Source organism: Carassius carassius, chromosome 1 (assembly GCF_963082965.1).
Source record: "Carassius carassius chromosome 1, fCarCar2.1, whole genome shotgun sequence".
Lineage (NCBI taxonomy): Eukaryota > Metazoa > Chordata > Actinopteri > Cypriniformes > Cyprinidae > Carassius > Carassius carassius.
The window spans coordinates 10,713,011-10,736,434 of NC_081755.1; the positions used below are offsets into that span (position 1 = coordinate 10,713,011).

Below are 23,424 nucleotides of genomic sequence, written 5' to 3' on the forward strand. Positions count from 1 at the left end.
TTTTGTTTTTTCTAGTTCGGGGAACAGACACAGTCTCTATAGTGTGATATCTAGGTGAAAAAGTCTCTATGTGCTGAGAATTAACTGACCTCTGTGACGGGAGGTGGCTAGCAGACGGTCGGTTTAGCCAGTCTGTCTACTTCCTGACCTGGGCCCCAGTTAGTCAAGTATAAACACTAAGACTATTTGCCATATTTCTAGAGAGAAGAGTGGCGCCACCCCAGGAGGGATAAAGACCATCTCTTTTAAACAGGTCAGGTCTGCCCCAAAAGCTCGTCCAATTGTCTATGAAACCTATGTTATTCTGTGGGCACCACTTAGACATCCAGCCATTGAGTGATGACAATCTGCTATGCATCTCATCACCACGGTAAGCAGGGAGGGGACCAGAGCATATTACAGTGTCTGACATCGTGCTTGCAAGTTCACACACCTCTTTAATGTTATTTTTAGTGATCTCCGACTGGCGAAGTCGAACATCATTAGCGCCGGCATGAATAACAATCTTACTGTATTTACGTTTAGCATTAGCCAGCACTTTTAAATTTGCCAAGATGTCAGGGGCTCTGGCTCCCGGTAAACATTTGACTATGGTGGCTGGTGTCTCTATATTCACGTTCCGTACAATATAATCACCAATAACTAGAGCACTTTCATCAGTTTTCTCAGTGGGTGCATCACTGAGTGGGGAGAACCTGTTTAATGCTTTGATCGGAACAGAAGAGCGGTGTTTTGACCCACGACTACACTGCCTCACCGTCACCCAGTTGCCCTGCTGCAGGGGCTCTGTATCCGGAACTGAACAATGTACAGGAATCCCTGAGCTAGACGTTTTGTGAGTAGAGCCAACAAAACTGTCCATCAAATCGACCTTATCCACAGTACCCATTTTCTTATTGTATTCCAGCATGCACTGGGGTTTGATTTTCTCATTCCCAGTGGTGGGGTTTATCTTTCCAGAGGGTGAGATCTCTGTTGTGTGAACTGTTGTCAGCATGTGGACATCTCGTTTGTCATGTCACTTACACAATAGTGTCAGCACTACTTAAAAACAAGCCAACAGAGATTAAAACGCTTCTAATTTTATTCAAAGTATCTCTGAGATTTGCTGTAGCATTGTTAGCAAACTGGAGGGCCCTCAGGAGGAGTTGGAACTGATCTACAAAGAAGAAAGTAGAGACAAATTAGGTCTGTATTACTGGATCGGTGGTCCAGTAATCTTTCAAGGAGTTTTTTCTTACCAGGCCCATAAGAACAGCTGCCAGAAATGTGTAAATTTCAATTACAGTTGTAACCTTGAACAGCTTTGGTAGTGTTGTCAAAATCCAGGGCTGGTGGAGAGAATGGATTGGACATCCAGGTTGGAAGGAAGTTTTTCACAACAGCGCCCTCAATGGCAGGGCCAGTATTGTCAGGAATCATTGGCACTTTGGAACGATCACAGCCCAAAGGTGTTTCCGGGAGGTGAACTTCCTTGTCTGAGAGCTGTCTGTCACTGCCACTGCCGGACTCAGTGTCCAAGTAAAAAATAATGTCCAAAATATCATCACAAATAAGTTTTCTCTCCATGTTTACTCTGAAGTAATGTGGTCAGCTCAGAAGGAGACGCATCACAACCCCTCCAAACATTCCCGTAAAAAAATACATCCCTGCGAACTATGAATAGAAGTCATGAGCTGTAAAGTAGGGAGCCATGTTTGTTTGTATACTATAAGTACTAAGTTATGTAAACGATAAAATAAAATTAGCACATCATGCGAATGTAAAAACTGTTTTAGTGGATGTAAATCATCAGCCTAAATCAAACAGGCATAGGGTGTTTCATTCATACATTATTGTGCTTATATGCCCTATAAACTTTTGTCTGGTGCTTCAGTGACAGTTTAAGTGAATGTTATAAAATAAACACATCAAGTGCCTATTAATAGCTTTTAGTAGCTAGTTTTGCAAATGAAGAGTTCGGTTGCAAAACGCAATAAACGCTATTTTTTTGACATTTGGATTTTATTATTGGAAATCACTGTTCAGATGTACCTTAATCTGTGTGTGAATTGCTGCCATTAATAAGATTTAAAAATGTACATTTTAAGCCTACTACAAAATGTATTTTTTCACAATCATATCCGCCAGCCCAGTTTCTTTACAAAGTGCGATATAACATTCAGGGGAGGGAAAACATCCAAAGATTAATTGTGGTCATCGTGCGACTGCGAGTAATGTTGGTCTGTGTCATGCCGACAAACTGTCAGATGAAGATGTAGCCTTCAACTTCACAAAAATGTATAAAAACGCTACAAAAGTGGACCAGGATAAAATACTCCTGCGTCTGTCAACAATAAACAAATGCAGCAGGGAACGAGTCTCTGCTGATGTCAAGAAGAAAGCCAGGGAGGTTACAGTGAAATACTGCCTTTTGTCCTGCGCTCCTCCCCATCACAAGATACCTGTCTTCAAGGCTACATTTCTAAGTGTCCTTGGTAAGTTTATTTTTTAAATAATTTCTTACATGTAGCTGAGTAGCCTATCTGAAGATTTATTTATGCGGTTGCACCTATTATTTATAGCCTAAAACCTCACGTTAATTCTTGTTGTTGTTGATTTATTATAAGGGATCATAGAGGGCACAGGTTGTTATGGAGAAAAATAAATGGTTCTGTTTTTTCACAACATACAATAAACTCTATAAGCTATTATTATTATTATTATTATTATTACAGTGAAATAATTAATTAAATATGACGGGGCGGGGCGAGCTTGTGTTGCGAACTTGGTGCAACAGAGACAAGAACTGTGACACCGCGGCTCCGCCCACTCTGATCTTACAGGTTATGTTTTCAGCTGCGGTGTGGAAGGAGCCTCCACTCTTTCTGTAACAAATTACAAGCATGTGTCCTCATTCATGTGCAAGGCCAGCCACTACGCTCGTCGTGGGGCACCTGGACGGAAGTACCTCCCAAGTGACATGTCAATAACCAAAATGCACCGGCTGTTCCAGGAGCAGAACCACAGGGACATCAGCTACTGCCTATATTACAATGTTTTATGCACCTCATTCAACTTGGGATTTGGGCATCCAGCAAAGGACTGCTGTGCCACCTGTATGAGCTCGAGACTCCATATGAAGTTCCTCACCTTACTGAGGAAGAGAGGAAGGCACAGATCGTGTCTGTCATGCTCCACCAACGCAGAGCCTGTGTGTTCTACACATTGCTAAATGCAGTGGAGGACACAGTTACTGTCTGCTTTGACATGATGCAGAACCTCTCTCTGCCCAAGTCTCCCATTGGCCAGACCTACTACTCTAGGCAGCTTTACATGTATGTGTTGGATGTTGTGGTCCACCATGGAGAGAGGAGTCTGCAGGCACTGAGTGACTGTCATCTCTACGTGTGGCTTGAAAATCAAAATAGAAAAGACAGCAACATGACCGCCTCTGCCCTGGACCACTGCCTGAGAACCAGTCTAGCCGACGATGTCCAACAGGCTGGCCATTTGAGGCTCTTCAGCAATTCCTGCTATGGACAGAACAAGAACAGTACAATGGTGGGAATGCTGTCCAGCCTACGAAGCACTATCTTTAAAGATGTGAAAATGGAGTGCTTCTTCCCTGTCCGTGGCCATAGTTTTCTCCCTGTTGACAGAGTTTTTGGAAGAATTGAGCAGGATATTCGTAAGCAGGACACCATCCTCCTGCCAGACAAATACACCAACATCCTGAAGAAGCATGGCTCTGTGTATGTGTACGGGAAGGACTGGGAGAGCTTTGACCACAAAGCTGCATCCAAGGCTCTCATACAGTCCACGCGGTCTTACAAGATCAGCGAAGCCCGGGTGCTGGAGATCGATGGCAAAGGGTTGGTTGTGAGAACCACCTTCAGCGGTCCCACCTACCAGCACACTCTCCTGAAGAGAGGAGGAACTGGGGCCAGTATAAAGCAGATCCCCTGCCCATGATGACCACAGTGAAGGCTGTGAAGAAGAAGGACATCATCAGCCTGCTTAAAGCCATTGGTGCCCCAGCAAACGTCGAGGCCTTCTACAATCACGCTTTGGCTGTGACCAGTGATGTCCACAGCGGGGAAGAGTAGACTAAAAGGCACACACTGGCATCTGAAGCCCATGTGACACTCAAGAAAACACACACACACACACACACACATACACACAAACAAAACATTGATTCACTAGCTTTTCTTAATGGTATTACAGTTGTAGAATATAGCCTAAGGTGGATATATAGTGATTTGCAAAAAAAAAAAAAATGTTATGTTGTGTATGTTCTGGCCAAAACTAACTCAGAATCTTATTATTATTAATCAATCTTTGTATATACTATTCCATATATTTTTTGATGTATTGTTTTTTAAACCAATTTAAGATGTTTGACAATCTTAAGATAAATATGTTGCATTTTGGCTTTATTTGAACTTATTTATGAACTATTTATGGACATAAAATTAAATAAAAAATATCCTGGATTTGAAGAATATTGTGTCCCTGGCCTTCACTGAGCTCAAGTAATAGTTTAATGTACAAACAATTGTGAATGAACTTGACCGTTGATGTCTTAAATAATAATGTCAAATAACCAACATTTCTCAAAATGGATATATCTCGTTTTGCAACGAAACTCTTCAAATATTAATGACCAGTATTTATCATGCTGATCTCTCTCTGTGTTGACTTGTATTTGGCAGTTATGTGACATCACTGAATGTTCTAAATCCCGTATGTGGGAGCATACTCTCAGGGGCACGGAAATAATAATCCCATATCTAGGACCGTACCGCTCAAAGGGTTAAAACACACTTATCATTCAGTGGAACTGTGCATATGCTTTAGACACTAACAATTTTGCTCTGTCCATGCATTTCATGCGCAGCCTTCGACTGATTAGGTAATGACTTCTGTATGACAGAGAGCCATTGAAAAACTACGGTAAAGCAAAATTACTTTATTTTAGCATTACTGGCCACAAGTCATAATGTCCAAGGTGAATAATTTGCAGGAACAATTAACAGATGGAATGTGGAAACGTGGAATGATAAGAATGAGAAATCTATTGGCCCTTGGAAGTTGTGGGGGGGTGTTTTCTGATTTTTAGGTCGAGGTGAGTAGGACCAAATTAAAACCACATGAGGATGCCAGTGTTGTCTACGGGGAGGGGCAAGTTGCTCCCCCGGCCAGTTATGTATCGTTTTCTGTCGCTCTCTCTGATCCCTCAAGGTGTTAGCAAGAACTTATGTTGTCGGTGTACTGGAAGAAACAAGCCGCTGGACTGTAAGCCTCAATGTGGATGAGTGATCGCTCCTGGAGGAATCTCCATATTGAGCTCAAATCAATTTAAATGGGGGGGGTGGGGGGGCACATTCGACAACAAAATTCTCGGTGGGATTTTTAAGTATGCCAGCTACTCTGCCCTACAAAGCAAAAAGGCAATAACTGCATTTTTGGTCAAAAATTAGTTATTGTCACAAAACATCTTATCCGAAATGTGTGTCGTTTTGGAGAAAAATGGTAGTTGTTTGTACAGTAACTGCAAAAAGCCCTAGTGAAACAAAGCATGAGTACAGTAACACCCATTACTGTATTCTTGTTATGTTTTACCTAACAAAAAATAACCGTGTTGCTGCGCAGTGAAGTTTCCATGGTGAACACACACAGCTGATTTCGCGGCATCCTCGCGAGTCACGGGACGGTTTTTATATTTGCGATTTCACCCTTCTAACTTCACACAAATTTTGTTTGAGATGGCACAAAGACGAGGAAAGATGGTCGAACGGGCATTGAAAAGAAAATACCCGGAGAATGGTAAGTAACAGTGACAGATTAAACATTAAGAGGCTAGGCTATCACAATATAAGCACTTGTCAGCTGCCAGGGCGGGACTTCCTCTCAGAGGTCCATTCAGATAGCATTATGCTAATTAATAGGCAATGTTTTAAATAGCTTTGCTTACCTGCCCCTGATCCTCCCTGCTCCTAGCTGTAACTTTATCCTCTGTAACTTCACATCATCGCCGATGCCATGTCATCATTTTGTTGATCATGTCACAAAGTTATAATCCAACCAGCGGTGGAAAAATATTCAATAACTAGAAAAGCACTCGGTGAGCACTAACCTGTCAAGGTAGCCTATAGGTCACTGAGGCAATACTAATTCCAAATGTCCCGTTTTCCGGATCACCACCAAAATGTAGTCATCTGGTCCTTATACCTATGTTGTCCGAAAATGTCATCCAAATCAGTACAGTACTTTTAAAATTATTTTACTAACGAACAGACAGACAGAAACAGCACCAAAAGATAACCTTTGGCCGGAGGTAAAACTTCTAAAGGCATCAGGCTATCCCATAACATCCAAGCGTGATCTTCTTCGCTCTTATTAGGCTAACTTACATGAACGGCGTCTTCTTTTTTCATAGGCTAAGTTAATCATTCACGGCATTGTTGTCCAGCAGGAGAATATAACTGTCGATAAACACAGCTATCAGTGTAACAGTTGTTCTTTAACGTGACAGGTGTTCAACTTAAAACACACTCTCTTCACAGCCGCTGTTTGAAGACTATGTCCGCTGTTTAGAGCAGTTAGCGAGTTGTGAGCAAAACTGACATCTTTCTCTTTAGTAAGCATCCATGAAACAAACGTCCACAGGTATTTACGCCCCCTCTCTCTCCCCCCTTAGCTCTCAGACTCAAACAGATTCGTTCCTGTTCCTAAGCATTTATTTATTGCACGGCTTCTTTTTCTGAATATAAAATTATATGTTTAATTTGGATTCCCCTAAATTATATTAAAATGTTGTCCCTCTGCATGACTGCAAGCTGCTATGTTTTATCCTATTATTGTAGGCCTAATGTAAATATGAAGCCAGGTTGCGTTTTTGTGTGTTGGCTTTATTTCATTCTACATTTTCATTGAGGGTGCAAAATTATTAATTTATTATTGTGTTAGCCTAATTCATGCATTATTTTGTCATATATATATATATATATGAATATGTATGTATATATATATCTACATATGTATGTATGTATATATACAACCCGAATTCCGGAAAAGTTGGGACGTTTTTTAAATTTTAATAAAATGAAAACTAAAAGACTTTCAAATCACATGAGCCAATATTTTATTCACAATAGAACATAGATAACATAGCAAATGTTTAAACTGAGAAAGTTTACAATTTTATGCACAAAATGAGCTCATTTCAATTTTGATTTCTGCTACAGGTCTCAAAATAGTTGGGACGGGGCATGTTTACCATGGTGTAGCATCTCCTTTTCTTTTCAAAACAGTTTGAAGACGTCTGGGCATTGAGGCTATGAGTTGCTGGAGTTTTGCTGTTGGAATTTGGTCCCATTCTTGCCTTATATAGATTTCCAGCTGCTGAAGAGTTCGTGGTCGTCTTTGACGTATTTTTCATTTAATGATGCGCCAAATGTTCTCTATAGGTGAAAGATCTGGACTGCAGGCAGGCCAGGTTAGCACCCGGACTCTTCTACGATGGAGGCATGCTGTTGTTATAGCTGCAGTATGTGGTTTTGCATTGTCCTGCTGAAATAAACAAGGCCTTCCCTGAAATAGACGTTGTTTGGAGGGAAGCATATGTTGCTCTAAAACCTTTATATACCTTTCAGCATTCACAGAGCCTTCCAAAACATGCAAGCTGCCCATACCGTATGCACTTATGCACCCCCATACCATCAGAGATGTTGGCTTTTGAACTGAACGCTGATAACATGCTGGAAGGTCTCCCTCCTCTTTAGCCAGTAGGACACGGCGTCCGTGATTTCCAACAAGAATGTCAAATTTGGACTCGTCTGACCATAAAACACTATTCCACTTTGAAATAGTCAATTTTAAATGAGCCTTGGCCCACAGGACACGACGGCGCTTCTGGACCATGTTCACATATGGCTTCCTTTTTGCATGATAGAGCTTTAGTTGGCATCTGCTGATGGCACGGCGGATTGTGTTTACCGACAGTGGTTCCTGAAAGTATTCCTGGGCCCATTTAGTAATGTCATTGACACAATCATGCCGATGAGTGATGCAGTGTCGTCTGAGAGCCCGAAGACCACGGGCATCCAATAAAGGTTTCCGGCCTTGTCCCTTACGCACAGAGATTTCTCCAGTTTCTCTGAATCTTTTGATGATGTTATGCACTGTAGATGATGAGATTTGCAAAGCCTTTGCAATTTGACGTTGAGGAACATTGTTTTTAAAGTTTTCCACAATTTTTTTACGCAGTCTTTCACAGATTGGAGAGCCTCTGCCCATCTTTACTTCTGAGAGACTCTGCTTCTCTAAGACAAAGCTTTTATAGCTAATCATGTTACAGACCTGATATCAATTAACTTAATTAATCACTAGATGTTCTCCCAGCTGAATCTTTTCAAAACTGCTTGCTTTTTTATCCATTTGTTGCCCCCGTGCCAACTTTTTTGAGACCTGTAGCAGGCATTAAATTTTAAATGTGCTAATTAAGTGGATAAAAGTGTAAAATTTCTCAGTTTAAACATTTGCTACGTTATCTATGTTCTATTGTGAATAAAATATTGGCTCATGTGATTTGAAATTCCTTTAGTTTTCATTTTATTAAAATTTAAAAAACGTCCCAACTTTTCCGGAATTCGGGTTGTATATATATATGTATATATATATATATATGTGTGTATCCAAATTTTCTCTCTTTTGCATTTAAGATACACATGTAGGTATTCCATCAAAGAGGCAGCAAGTCCTGCCCCCCACTGAAGAAATGGAGTTGACCATCCTGGACACTTTTCTGGATACCACCAGCATGGACAGCTTATACGATGACATTACAGACCCAGATTATGTCCCAACCCATACGATGACACAGACTGAAGTGGAACTTGGAGACCCAGAAGAACAAGTTCAAGAGCCAGAGCCACAGCCAGGAATGGACCGCAGTGGAATCACGTCGACCACCAATGAGAGAGCCATGTGGTGCCAAATGTCGAAGAAGGTGTACAGACCATATTTCAGAGGATAGACGGAGGGAGATATGGAGTCAATACTGGGAGATGACCTACACAGAAAGACGATCATGGATGTTTTACTCAATTACCTCAATGCCAACCAAAAGAACAACAACCGGCATGACATCAGTTCAGAGCGTGGACCTCCAGAAGGTGGTAATGCTGCCACGCATGCCAGGAGTCAAGTAAGCAGTATTTACTCGTCGCATCATGGCATACCACGAAACATTTGCCTCAGTGGGGAAAAAAACACCATCTCTGTATTGTGGCATGAGGGAATGGCTGGGCGAAGTGCAGCGGAAATTACATCAGCATACACAACTGCATTGGAGAAGGAGCGGGATGTACGCCACAGCATATTCTGGGTGGACAACTGCAGTGCACAGAATAAGAACTGGTGCCTTCTATCCTCACTCGTCACTCTTGTGAACAGTGACACCATTTCACAGGAGGACATCACACTAAAGTTTTTTGAGAGGGGACACACGTTCATGAGTGCAGACAGTTTCCACCATGGTGTCGAGCAGCAAATGAGGAGCCGTCCAGGTGGTGTGGTCTACGACTTCGAGGACTTTGTGAGTGTTGTGGCAAGCTCCAACTCCAGGAAGGTGGATGTTGTCAAATTGGAGAATGCCAAAGTGCTAGATTGGAGGGATGGCCACTCCACCATCAAGGTCAAGAAAGCGCAAGCACCAAAGCTCATGGAGATGGCAGAGATACAGGTGCGGCATGGCTCCAAGAGCCTCTTTTACAAACTATTCCATACGGAGAATTAATTCATGGAATTGGACTTCCTACTGAAAAAATTCTCACTGAAGGTGCCCACTCTTTTGCGACCACAGAATAGAGGGGTTGAGGAGGTCAAGAAGAGAGACATAAACTGTAATATTTGTCCTCTCATGCCACCAAACAGGAGGGTGTTCTGGTATTCCCTGCCTGTGAGCAATGTTGTGGAGGATGAGGAGTAATAACCCTATGAAATGTGGAGTTCATGTTAACCAATTAATTTGATTTCTATTAAAATTACCATTATTTTATACATATATATATATTTTTTTTTTAATTTATATATATAATCTGTAATCTATATACAATCTATTATTAAATATATGTTTACTAATTTGAAATATCTGTCCCATGTATTCATTTCATTCAGTACTTTGTGTTTATGAACCTACTGAAACAGATACTGTACCGTACAAAATCAACTTGTTTATCTTATTTATGATCCTAAGAGTTTAAAAAGCCTTAGAAACACTTAGACACAATCATTTTGTTTTGCTCTATGGAATTGGAGTTTAACTTGCCTATATTGCTCCAAAGAAAAGTTGTTTTGGAGTGCTTTAACATTAATGTGATTTGTAGGTATAGCAGATACTACATTACAGATACAGAAACACCCCCAGACACACATTAATCTAATACTCACAAATAATAATGTGGTCCAATTCAAAATAAATGGTCCCCATTTGGACCTTGATACAGCTTAGCAATGTGAGACTTTAAGCAGCCGTTTCAGCACCAGAACAGCTTCCGGGTGGAAAATATTGACCTAAAATGGTCAAATTAGTTTGGATTTGGTATATCCATGTTCAGGAAAACAAATGGTTCCAGTTATTTCAAATACAGGTTATCTAAGACACCCATAGCCCAAGTTGTGGCAAAATAGTTTTTGGAGAATCTGTAGTTACTGCCTTTTTTCTTGGTATGGTGTCATGTTTTTGGTAAGTAATACAAAGCAATAATACAGTAACTGCAAAATAGGGGTAAAATATCAAATTAAATATGAGGATTGATATGTACAAAGAATATGAGACATGGTGTTGGAATGATAAGCCCTTGCACTGTCCAAAAGAATAGAGAAAAATCACTGTGCCCTCACTAAAAAAAATAAAATAAACAATTTTGGTCATGCATCAGGTGGTATACTTATTTTGCACAAAGATCATCTAAACACCTGATTAAAATGGTCAAAACTGAAAAAACACTGATTTGGCTTGAAATCAAATCTATCCTGCCACAGATTAATCCTTAACTCTGTGCTGTTTATATTCCGCCTCATGATTCTCCCTACTACCAAGAAGATTGCTTTCTCCAGCTGCAAAAAGACATCATACACTTTCAATCCAAAGGTAAATATTCTCATATGTGATGACCTAAATGAAGGGACTGGGAGAGAAATTGATTATGTAAATACCACAGATAATGGTCACATATTTGGGGATATCATGTCCCAGTCAACACCACTCATTACTCCGAGGAACCAGCTGTGACAATGTAATCAACATAAATGGAAGCTCATAGCCCAAGTTGCATGAAGTCCAGTGTTAAGTTTCCAGTCTGTGATGATTTGGGGTGCATTGTCATCTGCTGGTGTTGGTCCATTGTGTTTTTTTAAAACCACACAGTCCATCCATTTACCAAGAAATTTTGGATCACTTCATACTTCCTTCTGCTGACCAGCTTTTTGAAGATGCAGATTTCATTTGGCACCTGCCCACACTGCCCAAAACACCAAAAGTTGGTTAAATGACCATGGTGTTGGTGTGCTTTTCTGGCCATAATACTCACCAGAGAATCTATGGGCTATTGTCAAGAGGAAAATGAGAAACAAGAGACCAAAAAATGCAGATGAGCTAAAGACCACTGTCAAAGAAACCTGGGCTTCCATACCACCTCAGCAGTGCCACAAGCTGATCACCTCCATGCCACGCCGAATTGAGGCAGTAATTAAAGCAAAAGGAGCCCTTAACAAGTATTGAGTACATGTACAGTAAATGAACATACTTTCCAGAAGGCCAACAATTTACTTATAATGTATTTATTTTTTTATTGGTCTTCTTAAGTTTTTAAGTATTAACTTATTTGTTGAGATAGAGGATTGGTGGGTTTTTGTTGAGCCAAAATCATCACAACTACAAGAACCAAAGACTTAAGTCTGTTTGCACTGAATTTAAGTAGTTTATTTAATACACAAGTTTCACAATTTGAGCTGAATTACTGAAATAAACGAACTTTTCCATGACATTCTAATTTGAGTTGTACCTGTATGTGATAATCACTGGGCAGCAATACTTTAGATTCAGTTTCTGTGTACAGTATGCCAAACAGAGTGTCTATCTCAGAGACTTAAAGAAGAAGGTCACACCTTAGAGGGTATAAGCAAGCACCTCTTCAGGATTCACAAATATCTGGCTGAGAAGATCAGTGACATGAACTGTGCAAAGACTTTCAGTGGTATTTGCATAACCGTTCTGAAGGTTACAACGCTCCGTTGAAATGGACAGTTAATATCTACAGATATAGTCAAAAAATCTGAATTGAGCATTAATTCCACCTTAAGGATGGGCACATGCTGCATGCGAACTGCATCCTAATTAAACTGAACTGGGCTCTGGACCATCTCTTCCAACTAACCATGGCATGGAGCGATCACATTAGTCAACTGAACCAGGCTTTGGGGTTGAACCAGGCTATTCTATAAATAAATAAACTAATCGAATATTCCAAAATCATGACCCATCACTTGAGAAGAACAATATATATATATATATATATATATATATATATATATATATATATATATATATATATATATATATATATTAGGGGTGTAACGATATGCGTATTCGTATTTTGAACCGTTCGGTACGAGGCTTTCGGTTCGGTACGCATTATGGACCAATTAATTATATTTGGAAAATAAAAAAAATTGTGAAATATAATGATATGCGTTCAACAAGGTAGCCCAATAACCCAAACGACGTAACAGGCAACGCCCCTGACACCCCCGAAGAAGAAAAAAACACCAACTTATATGTTTATGTTAGGCTACTCAGTCAGGCGCTCGTTCACTCAGTAATACACGCTGAAGGCTCGTTGCAAAATGGCCAATGCGTTTAACAAACCAGAAATAGAAGATCCTCCAATAACCAACAGGTCTGGTTTTTGGGTGCACTTTGGATTCCCTGTAAGCTATAATGGTGATGGCAAGAGAGTGGTGGATAAAAAAAACAACGATATGTCGCATCTAGGGTACACCAGCGGGAATACAAAAAAAAAAAAAAAACACCAGCGGGAATACTTGAAACATGTCAACTCATTTACGCCGACATCACCTTAGTGTGTCAGTATCTGGGAAAAGACGGAAAAAGAGAAACATACACGCAACAAACTGTCCCCGCAGCATTTAGACAGACATTTCCAACGGATTCAAACAGGGCAAAAGACATCACCACGGCGATTGGTAGGCTACATTTACGTTATAGCCGCGGATATGAGACCTTACTATTTACCATTGATTCTATCATCACCATTATAGCTTACAGGGAATCCAAAGTGCACCCAAACACCAGACCTGTTGGTTATAGGAGGATCTTCTATTTCTGGTCTGTTAAACGCATTAGCCATTTTGCAACGAGCCTTCAGCGCATACTGAGTGAGCGAGCGCCTTACTCTGCAGTGGAAAACGTAGGTTTTAAGAACATGCTTAATGTAATTGAGCCCCGTTACAATATTCCTTCACGAGCTCATTTCAGACAGACCGTAATTCCTGCTTTGTTCCAAAAAACATAAGCCCTATAGAGAACCAATTGAGTAAAAACACACTCAATATAAAGAGTTATAGAGTTCCATATAAAAAGTTACATCTTTGTATTTGTTCGTAACTAATATAACATTTTCATTTTTTTTTATAAGGAGCTGTTTTTGTTTTATACAGTATGCTGCTAAGAAAACACCATAGAAGATGGGTAAAGAATAGCTCCATCATTGTTCAATGTAAAAAAAAAAAAAAAAACATACTTTGTTAGTTTTAATAAATAAAACATTTTTTAAAAATCAAGGAAATTTATCTGCCAATTTTTTCTTTTTGCTGTATCTAAAATGTACCGAACCGAACCGTACCGTGGCACCAGTGTATTGTATCGAACCGAACCGTGAATTTTGTGAACCGTTACACCCCTAATATATATATATATATATATATAGTGAACCAAAAAAGTGTCCTGAACATGAACAGTTTGTAAAAAGAGTCTACAAGTAATCAAACTACAAGTGATACATATGCATTATTAGACAACTGAACACAATATAAAATTCATAAGAAAACACGATATCAATTATATCATGAAGCAAGATGGCACACAAGAATAAAACATTTAGACATTATTCTTGGGGGAGGGACTTTAAGTTGATCTGAATCCCTCAGTTGAATCTGCTGGTTTTGAAGATGAAGATGAACTTTATTCACTATGAAAACTTTATATGTTTCTTTGTCATGTTTCTGTGTTATGACTGGTTAGGACAGATTTATACAGAATATATTTTACTGCTCGATGAATAATTGTGTCGTATTTGTTGAGGACACAGCATATAATCTAAAAGTGCTGCATCTGAAGATGATCTACTTAAGGCTAATCCACATGAAGACCGATCTTTCCATATCCAATCTTTTTATTTCTCGTTCTTCCATAAAAACAGCGTCGTCTCAAGAAATATCTGTGTATAAACGAAACTGACTCAAAATGATGTAGTTTTCATACCATACAATATGCGGTGCTGTAATTCTGCCAGAGACACTCTAAAAAAGATGATGATGACTTGGTTTTGTTTACAGCGTGCAGCAAAGTTTATGCACATGCTCCAACACAAAAACAATAAGTCAGTAAAGCTAATAGGCTTCTGCTGCACGAACACAAGCATGTAGTCCACCTGTTATTGCTGTTGAGGTAGAGATGTGGGGTGATCACTATTTTATTTCACAAAATATATGGATGTGTCATTTTCAGACGTATCCACTCTGGGAAACAGTGTAAAAAAAAAAAGTTTCACAATTAGCAATAAGCAGGCTCCCAAAAATGGCCGATCTGTCTGGATGAAAGGCCTATATGATACACTTTTTTTTTTTACGTATATAGCTAAACATGTCTCTGTTTGTACAGAGACTTGCTGTGATTGTTTTTCATATGACTGTGTAGAGAGGATGATTGAATGAAACACTTCCCACATGCAGTGCAGTGATACGGTTTCTCTCCAGTGTGAATCCTCTCGTGTGTTTTAAGAGATTTATACTGACGGAATCTCTTGTCACAGTGTGAACACTTATAAGGTTTCTCTCCAGTATGGATCCTCTCATGTGATTTCAGAGTTGCTGACTGACTGAATCTCTTGTCACAGTGTGAACAATTATAAGGTTTCTCTCCAGTGTGAATTCTCTCGTGTGTTTTAAGAGATGTATACTGACGGAATCTCTTGTCACAGTGTGAACACTTATAAGGTTTCTCTCCAGTGTGGATCCTCTCATGTCTTTTTAGGTCTTCCATATCAATGAATCTCTCGTCACAGTGTGAACACTTATAAGGTTTTACTCCAGTATGGATCCTACTGTGTCTTTTCAGATGTACCGATTGACTGAAACTCTTGTCACATTGTGAACACTCATAAGGTTTTACTCCAGTATGGGTCCTATTGTGTCTTTTCAGATTTTCTGACTGACTGAATCTCTTGTCACATTGTAAACACTTATAAGGTTTCACTCCAGTATGGATCCTCTCATGTCTTTTTAGGTCTCTTGAATCACTGAATCCCTTGTTGCAGTATGGACACTTATAAGGTTTTTCTCCTGTGTGAATCTTCTCGTGCAGTTTTAAAGAATTTGCGGAAGTAAAAGTCTTTTCACACTCAAAGCACATGTACTCTCCCACAGCAGTATGTATTTTCTGATGCTCTTTCAAATGTTGTAGACTCAAAAAACTCTTACCACACAAATTACATGAATATGCCTTCTCCTTTGAATGAACTTTCAAATGTTTCTGAAGATCTGAAGCCCATAAAAACATTTTACCGCACTGATCGCATGCGTGCTGGTTCTCTGCAGTGTGCATGTCCATGTGTTCATAAAGGTGTGCAGATTTGTCACAAGTGAATGGTTTCTCTCCAGTATGAACTCTCATGTGACGATTAAGATTTGATTTACGTGTGAAACTCTTTCCACACTGAGTGCAGGTGAAAGATTTCTTAGCTATTCTTTTCTTTAAATCTTTCAGTTTGGTTTGTGAGCAACTCAAAAGTTTTTCTCCAGTTTTTACATGATTTTTTTCCTCAACTTCACCCGATTCTTCATTCTCCTCAATTTCTTCAATCAACTCTGAAATAAAAGTAAAAAATGGTTAATTTTCAGTATCTTGAAAAAGCTGAGAAATTTTAACATAAAAGTGAACCCTGATGTAACTCAAGAATAACATTTGAGAGAAGAGCCACCAAGTTCTTCAGATGGTGGCAACAGAAGCAGATTTGGTAGCACTAAGAGGCTGGTGTGAGGTATCAGAAATAAAAATAATTTATTCATGATATTACTGCTGTTTTTCATCAGTAAGTGCAGTTACAAATAATATTACGTTTATTTCTTGGTAATACACATTTGACTGTAAAGCACTTTGCTTGTGTTGGGAAGCATACAAAATAAACTTTTATTAACATTGGTGACGTGCAAAATCTAATCTTCATATGGAAAAATGTATTGTATTCCAATATTCTTCTAGTGTAGCTTGTGGACCAGATCATGATAACACATTCATTCTAATATTCAGAAAGATTTTTTAATCTACTGACCTCATGTAAATCACAGCTTAGACCCAATGATTCTGCATCAAACTGTGCCATTGACACCTTTATGGCCTGTCTGAACATCACCAGGTTTTCTATGAAAACACTTTTTGTAAATAATATGATCACTGATCATAATCTAGATGTGCTCTGTTTGACAGAAACCTGGCTAAAATCTGATGATTACATTATTTTAAATGAGTCCACCCCCCAAGATTACTGTTATAAACATGAGCCACGTCTAAAAGGCAAAAAATGGGGGAGGTGTTGCTTCAATTTATAACAATGTTTTCAGGATTTCTCAGAGGGCAGGCTTCAAGTATAACTCGTTTGAAGTAATGGTGCTTCATATAACATTATCCAGAGAAACAAATGTTAATGATGAATACCCTGTTATGTTTGTACTGGCTACTGTATACAGGCCACCAGGGCACCATACAGACTTTGTTAAAGAGTTTGGTGATTTTACATCCGAGTTAGTTCTGGCTGCAGACAAAGTTTTAATAGTTAGTGATTTTAATATCCATGTTGATAATGAAAAAGATGCATTGGGATCAGCATTTACAGACATTCTGAACTCTATTGGGGTTAGTCAACACGTTTCAGGACCTACTCATTGTCGAAATCATACTCTAGATTTAATACTGTCACATGGAATTGATGTTGATAGTGTTGAAATTATGCAGCCAAGTGATGATATCTCAGATAGAGCTTAGATCGGGCCCAACAAATCAAGCCCGACCCTACCCGAGCCCGAGCACGTTGTGTCCGAGCCCGGCCCGACACGTTCACTGTAATTATGAGCCCGAGCCCGATTTAAACCCGACCATTTTTAATATGTGGGCCGTTATAACCAGGGGCGGCGCCAGATTTATTTATTTTTTTTTACCGCAGGTGGGTGATTCTTTAATTGGAGATACATTTGAAGTCCGAAGCCATTTATTTTTAACAGCTTTACCAAAATTTTACTCCAAAAACACATTTTTATTTTTTTTAATTCTTTTTAAGAGTCACAAAATGTTAGAGTGTAAAACTAGAAAATATTTTATTTTAAAAGCTATTTCATGATGTTGAAAGTCATGATATCATACTGTCCTTAGTGGGTGGTACTTTTTTCAAACAAGGGTAAAATATGCATTAAACATGTTTTAAATTACAAATTTCAGGTTGGGGTTTTAATTATTTTTGTTTATAAATTATTATTGGTGACAGTTTCCAAATGATGCTAAATTAATTTGTTTAAAAGTAACTTTTATTGTTGAAAAATACCAATCCACAAATCCTGTGTCAATTCTGTTACTACATGTTATTGTCTCTTTAAATTATGCTTATCTGTCGCATCAGTATCCTAAGCAACACAAGATGATGTCACTTCCCTTTTGGTATTAAACTCTGAAGAACTAGGAGGTATGTGTTTTGTTCTCTCTGAAGCCATGTAATCTTACAGGCACTTGCACCAAGAGTTCTTATATAATATGTCAAAACTGTTTCAACAATCTCATAGGGAAAGCAAAGTTCAAAGCTATTAACAAAAGCAGGTATTAAAAGTTTTTAAAATCATCTTTAGTATCAGGCCATGTGCTCTTAGCCTTTATGCTAGCATGTGGTGCTATTAGTAAAAAATGCTAAAAATGTCAACTCTGTTATTGTCAATTCTGTTACCAAGGTACGGTAACAGAATTGACCAATGTCCATCTCTTGGTTTTCACACTGCCCCTGCCTTGGTTACAATCACACAATGATGCAAACAGACACAAAAAGGCATAATGGGTGTTTATAGCCACACACACACACACACACACACACACACACACACACACACACACACAGAAACGCAGAGCGGACGCATTAGCTAACAGTGGGAATGATGTGCCAAATGCACAAAAACTTTTTCAAGCATTGGTGGATGCACCATCATCCAGTGAAGCTGTTCTACATTGAAGAACATGCCATTATCGCAATGGAGGTGATGCCAAAGTCACTTCCTGTCGTACCCTTCACCATAAAAATCCACCAAGTGGTCACGGTCTTCCCATATCAGCTAATTTACCGGGATGTGAGTTGCTCCTGTTCCACTCAGCAAAAGTTGGTGTGCCAGTGCCACCAAACAAAGACATTCAAGTTCCCTGCTGATCCTCTCACATTAAATGGAAAGCAGAGAGTTGGACAAGAGAGAGCCGTTGGAGAAGAGAGAGCCGTTGGAGAAGAGAGAGCCGTTGGAGAAGAGAGAGCCATTGGAGAAGAGAGAGCCGTTGGAGAAGAGAGAGCCGTTGGAGAAGAGAGAGCCGCTGGAGAAGAGAGAGATGAAGACCAACAGACAGACATACACTGGGAGAGCCAGGATGTGGTTGGACAATGGTGTGTCCTCACATATGACCATAATATCTATCCTGGTACCATCCTGGAGGTCAATGAGACTCATGTGAGGGTCAAGTGCATGCACCAAATAGGAAAAAATAGATTATTTTGGCCTGGTCATGAAGATGTTCATTGGTACCCACATGAGGACATCCTCAGATTAATTCCACCTCCGACCAAGGTTGCGACACGGCATGTAGAGATCCAGAGGGATATCCCTTACGAAAAATAACCATGATTTTATTATAGTAAAACTGTAGTAACCCATGGTTTTTTGGCATGTTGACTACCATTTGTATAACCACAGATTTACTACAAATACCATGGTTAAACTACGGTTAATATAGCAAAACCATGGTTAATTTGTGGTTACCATGGTTAAACTATAGTAACCATGGTTTTTTGGTTTTATTTGTAGTAAAACCATGGTTAATTTTCGTAAGGGATCTGGTCGAGTATTTCTCAAGAACTCAGCAGTTATTTTCTTGTTATAGGCATGTTCTGGTTGGTTTGGGTCAATTCTGTTACCCCCGTCAATTCTGTTGCCAGATGTGTCAATTCTGTTTTTAGTCTTTCATCTTGAATATTAATGAGATAATACATTGAAATATCAAACTACTTAATATTGTTATTTTTATATTGTGCAAGAGTAAGATATATGTTATAGTTTTATCTCTACCCTGTAATGTTCAAGTAATTTGATAAAAAAACAAGTGCACCCTTTGGATAATCCACTATTGCCTGGGGGTGAATCTAATTTTGAAGTTGTATAAATATGACATTTAATATCTGTTTTAAAGGCCTGAATAAAAGGACTACATGACAAATGAAACTAAAAAGATTTATCATTTTTTGATGTACTGTTACTTCTATATATTTGGTTGTTCGTCCGTAACAGAATTGACGAGAAAAACTATGAACAGGTGATATTTTGATAAAATAGAGAAAATAATAAACTATCTGTATTTGTATAGCACTGAATATATAAACTTTAAAGTGTTTTCAAGGTAATTCTTAAACAATGGTTCTGTATGACAACCTTTTTTTTTTTTTTTTTTTATTGAAATGCAAAATGTATCTCCAATTATAGAATCACCCAGGTGCTGCTGTGCTAGATCATTTAGGCTACGAGACAAAGCCAACACATATGTTGTCACTCCCCACGACTAGTTTAAAATGTTTCCATACCATACCTTTTTTTCTCCAAACTTACTCAAAGTTAATTCTCCTGTTTTAATTTTTTTCTTTGCTTCCTCAAGCTCCATGTTGCACTTAATCTACTGAATAGTACAGCACGCACAGCAGGTGATGCGTCACGCATGCGAGACTGCGAGTGGACGAGACGCTGCGCATGACACGTGACGTGCTTCATCAAGGGCCCGACCCGACCCGACCCGACCCGACCCGGCCCGAGGACGGTGGCGGGAAATATCGCGCAGAGAATCTAAGCTCTAATCTCAGATCATTATTTAGTTTTGTGCAAACTTCATATAGCCAAAATTGTAAAATTCTACTGTAAATTCTACTTCTTGTTACACATACAATGTATCTTCCTGATGTATTCGAATTCCTTAGCATATCCAAAACCTCAACACAACTTGATGATGTAACAGAAACTATGGACTCTTTTCTAGCATTTTAAATACAGTTGCTCCTTTACGCTTAAGGAAGGTTAAGGAAACGAGTCTGACACCATGGTATGTATAATGAGCATACTCGCACCCTAAAGAGAGCAGCCCGAAAAATGGAGCGCAGCTGGAGGAAAACAAAACTATTTCGTATTGCTTGGCGGGAAAGTAACATATCCTACAGAAAATCATTAAAAACATAAAAACAAAAACAGACCTCCAAAAAGGGGTGCTTCCAGAAGTCATAGATCCTCATCTGACTATTATTAATTCCTCATTGTCATTAGGATATGTCCCCAAAACCTTCAAACTGGCTGTTATTAAGCCTCTCATCAAAAAAACACAACTTGACCCCAAAGAACTAGTTAATTATAGACCAATCTCGAATCTCCCTTTTATGTCCAAGATACTAGAAAAGGTGGTATCCTCACAATTATATTCCTTCCTAGAGAAAAATGTTATATGTGAGGATTACCAGTCAGGATTTAGACCGTATCATAGTACTGAGACTGCTCTCCTTAGAGTTACAAATGATCTGCTCTTATCATCTGATCATGGGTGTATCTCTCTATTAGTTTTATTGGATCTTAGTGCTGCGTTTGACACAATTGACCACAACATTCTTTTGCATAGACTTGAACACTTTGTTGGCATCAGTGGAAGTGCATTAGCATGGTTTAAATCGTACTTATATGCTCGCCATCAGTTCGTAGCAGTGAATGAAGATGAATCATATCGATCACAAGTGCAGTATGGAGTACCTCAAGGCTCAGTACTAAGGCCGCTACTCTTCACGCTTTATATGTTACCCTTGGGAGATATCAGCAGGAAACATGGTGTTAGCTTTCACTGTTATGCTGATGATACTCAGCTCTATATTTCTTCGCGGCCCAGTGAAACACACCAATTTGAAAAACTAATGGAATGCATAGTCGATATAAAAAACTGGATGAGTAATTTCTTACTGCTAAATTCTGAAAAAACAGAGGTATTAATTATTAGGACCTAAAAACTCCGCTTTTAATAACCTAGAACACTGTCTAAGACTTGATGGTTGCTCTGTCAATTCTTCGTCATCAGTTAGGAACCTAGGTGTGCTATTTGATCGCAATCTTTCCTTAGAAAGCCACGTTTCTAGCATTTGTAAACCTGCATTTTTCCATCTCAAAAATATATCTAAATTACGGCCTATGCTCTCAATGTCAAATGCAGAAATGTTAATCCATGCATTTATGACCTCAAGGTTAGATTATTGTAATGCTTTATTGGGTGGTTGTTCTGCACGCTTAGTAAACAAACTACAGCTAGTCCAAAATGCAGTAGCAAGAGTTCTTACTAGAACCAGGAAGTATGACCATATTAGCCCGGTCCTGTCAACGCTGCACTGGCTCCCTATCAAACATCATATAGATTTTAAAATATTGCTTATTACTTATAAAGCCCTGAATGGTTTAGCACCTCAGTATTTGAATGAGCTCCTTTTACATTATAATCCTATACGTCCGCTACGTTCTCAAAACTCCTATTTGGCGCCTAAACTCTGGAATAACCTACCTAACATTGTTTGGGAGGCAGACACACTCTTGCAGTTTAAATCTAGATTAAAGACCCATCTCTTTAACCTGGCATACACATAACATACTAATATGCTTTTAATATCCAAATCCGTTATAAAGGATTTTTAGGTTGCATTTATTAGGTAAACCGGAACCGGAAACACTTCCCATAACACCCTATGTACTTGCTACATCATTAGAAGAATGGCATCTATGCTAATATTTGTCTGTTTCTCTCTTGTTCCGAGGTCACCGTAGCCACCAGATCCAGTCTGTATCCAGATGAGAGGGTCACTGCAGTCACCCGGATCCAGTACGTATCCAGTAGGGTTGTGCCGATAGACGATAGTATCGTGTATCGATGATCGTCAGAGATATCGACATAAGCAGAATTCTCATGGATTTAAATTCGTTAAATCCATGAAATGAAAGAGATAGAAAACGTCGAGTTGGTGTCCCACACATTTAATGGCTGGTATACGGCAACGCGCTCTTCTCATACATGAGAGATTAACTCTTTCTTGGTGTCACAAATAAAGTAAAGACAAAATAATTAACAAGGCGGCAGAGCGAATTTATCATCCATAGTGCATGGTTCTCACGTAGTCCTTTTCTTAAAGACTGATCACTTAACTTATAAAGCACACTATGTGGTGATGACGTAGAAGGACTACGTAAGAACCACTATGGATAATAAGTTCAATCTGTACTGAACCATACTAGTAGTAGTAATAATAATAATAATAATAGTACAGTCTACCAAAAAATAGCCGAAGTTTTATTTTGATGGGTTGACATGAATACCTTTACAGTTCTGTATATGTGATATGATGCTATTTTCACTCAAATCTAATGGTCAGATGCTCATGAAGTGACTGTCAGAGCAGTTCTGTTTACATCCTCATTTAGTGAGACAACAGAAGTTGAAACCACTGCGAGCATCACGCGCACTTCAGTATGTGTGTAAATTAACAAATGAAACCTTGCGTCTGCGCCATTCATTAACACGCAGAACATGCAGGATTCATATTTAAATTGACATTTGCAGCTTAATAGTTACAGATACTATTCCATATCATGATTTGATTTAAGTGTAATGACCTACTTTTGATTAATTAATTCGAAAATATGACAAATTCCGTGACATTCCACCTTAAACTGTGAATTCCGTTTTATGACTGGATTCCGTGATTCCACATCCCAGAAATCATAGGGCTCTACTCTGAAAAGGAACAATACTTACACAGCTTTCATTAATCTTAATGCTAC

The 23,424-nt window shown here is 39.0% G+C and overlaps 2 protein-coding genes across 3 annotated transcripts in view; one reads left to right on the forward strand and one right to left on the reverse strand.

Annotated features, from left to right (window-relative positions):
• LOC132151859 (uncharacterized) overlaps positions 1–23,424 on the forward strand; it is a 387,012-nt gene that overhangs the window by 211,602 nt on the left and 151,986 nt on the right. The window lies entirely within an intron of this gene.
• LOC132140759 (zinc finger protein 501-like) lies at positions 14,445–16,171 on the reverse strand (the record flags this gene model as incomplete). Its single annotated transcript, XM_059550124.1, has 1 exon — positions 14,445–16,171. A coding segment is annotated over one exon (1,245 nt), but the record flags the coding sequence as incomplete, so codon positions are not given.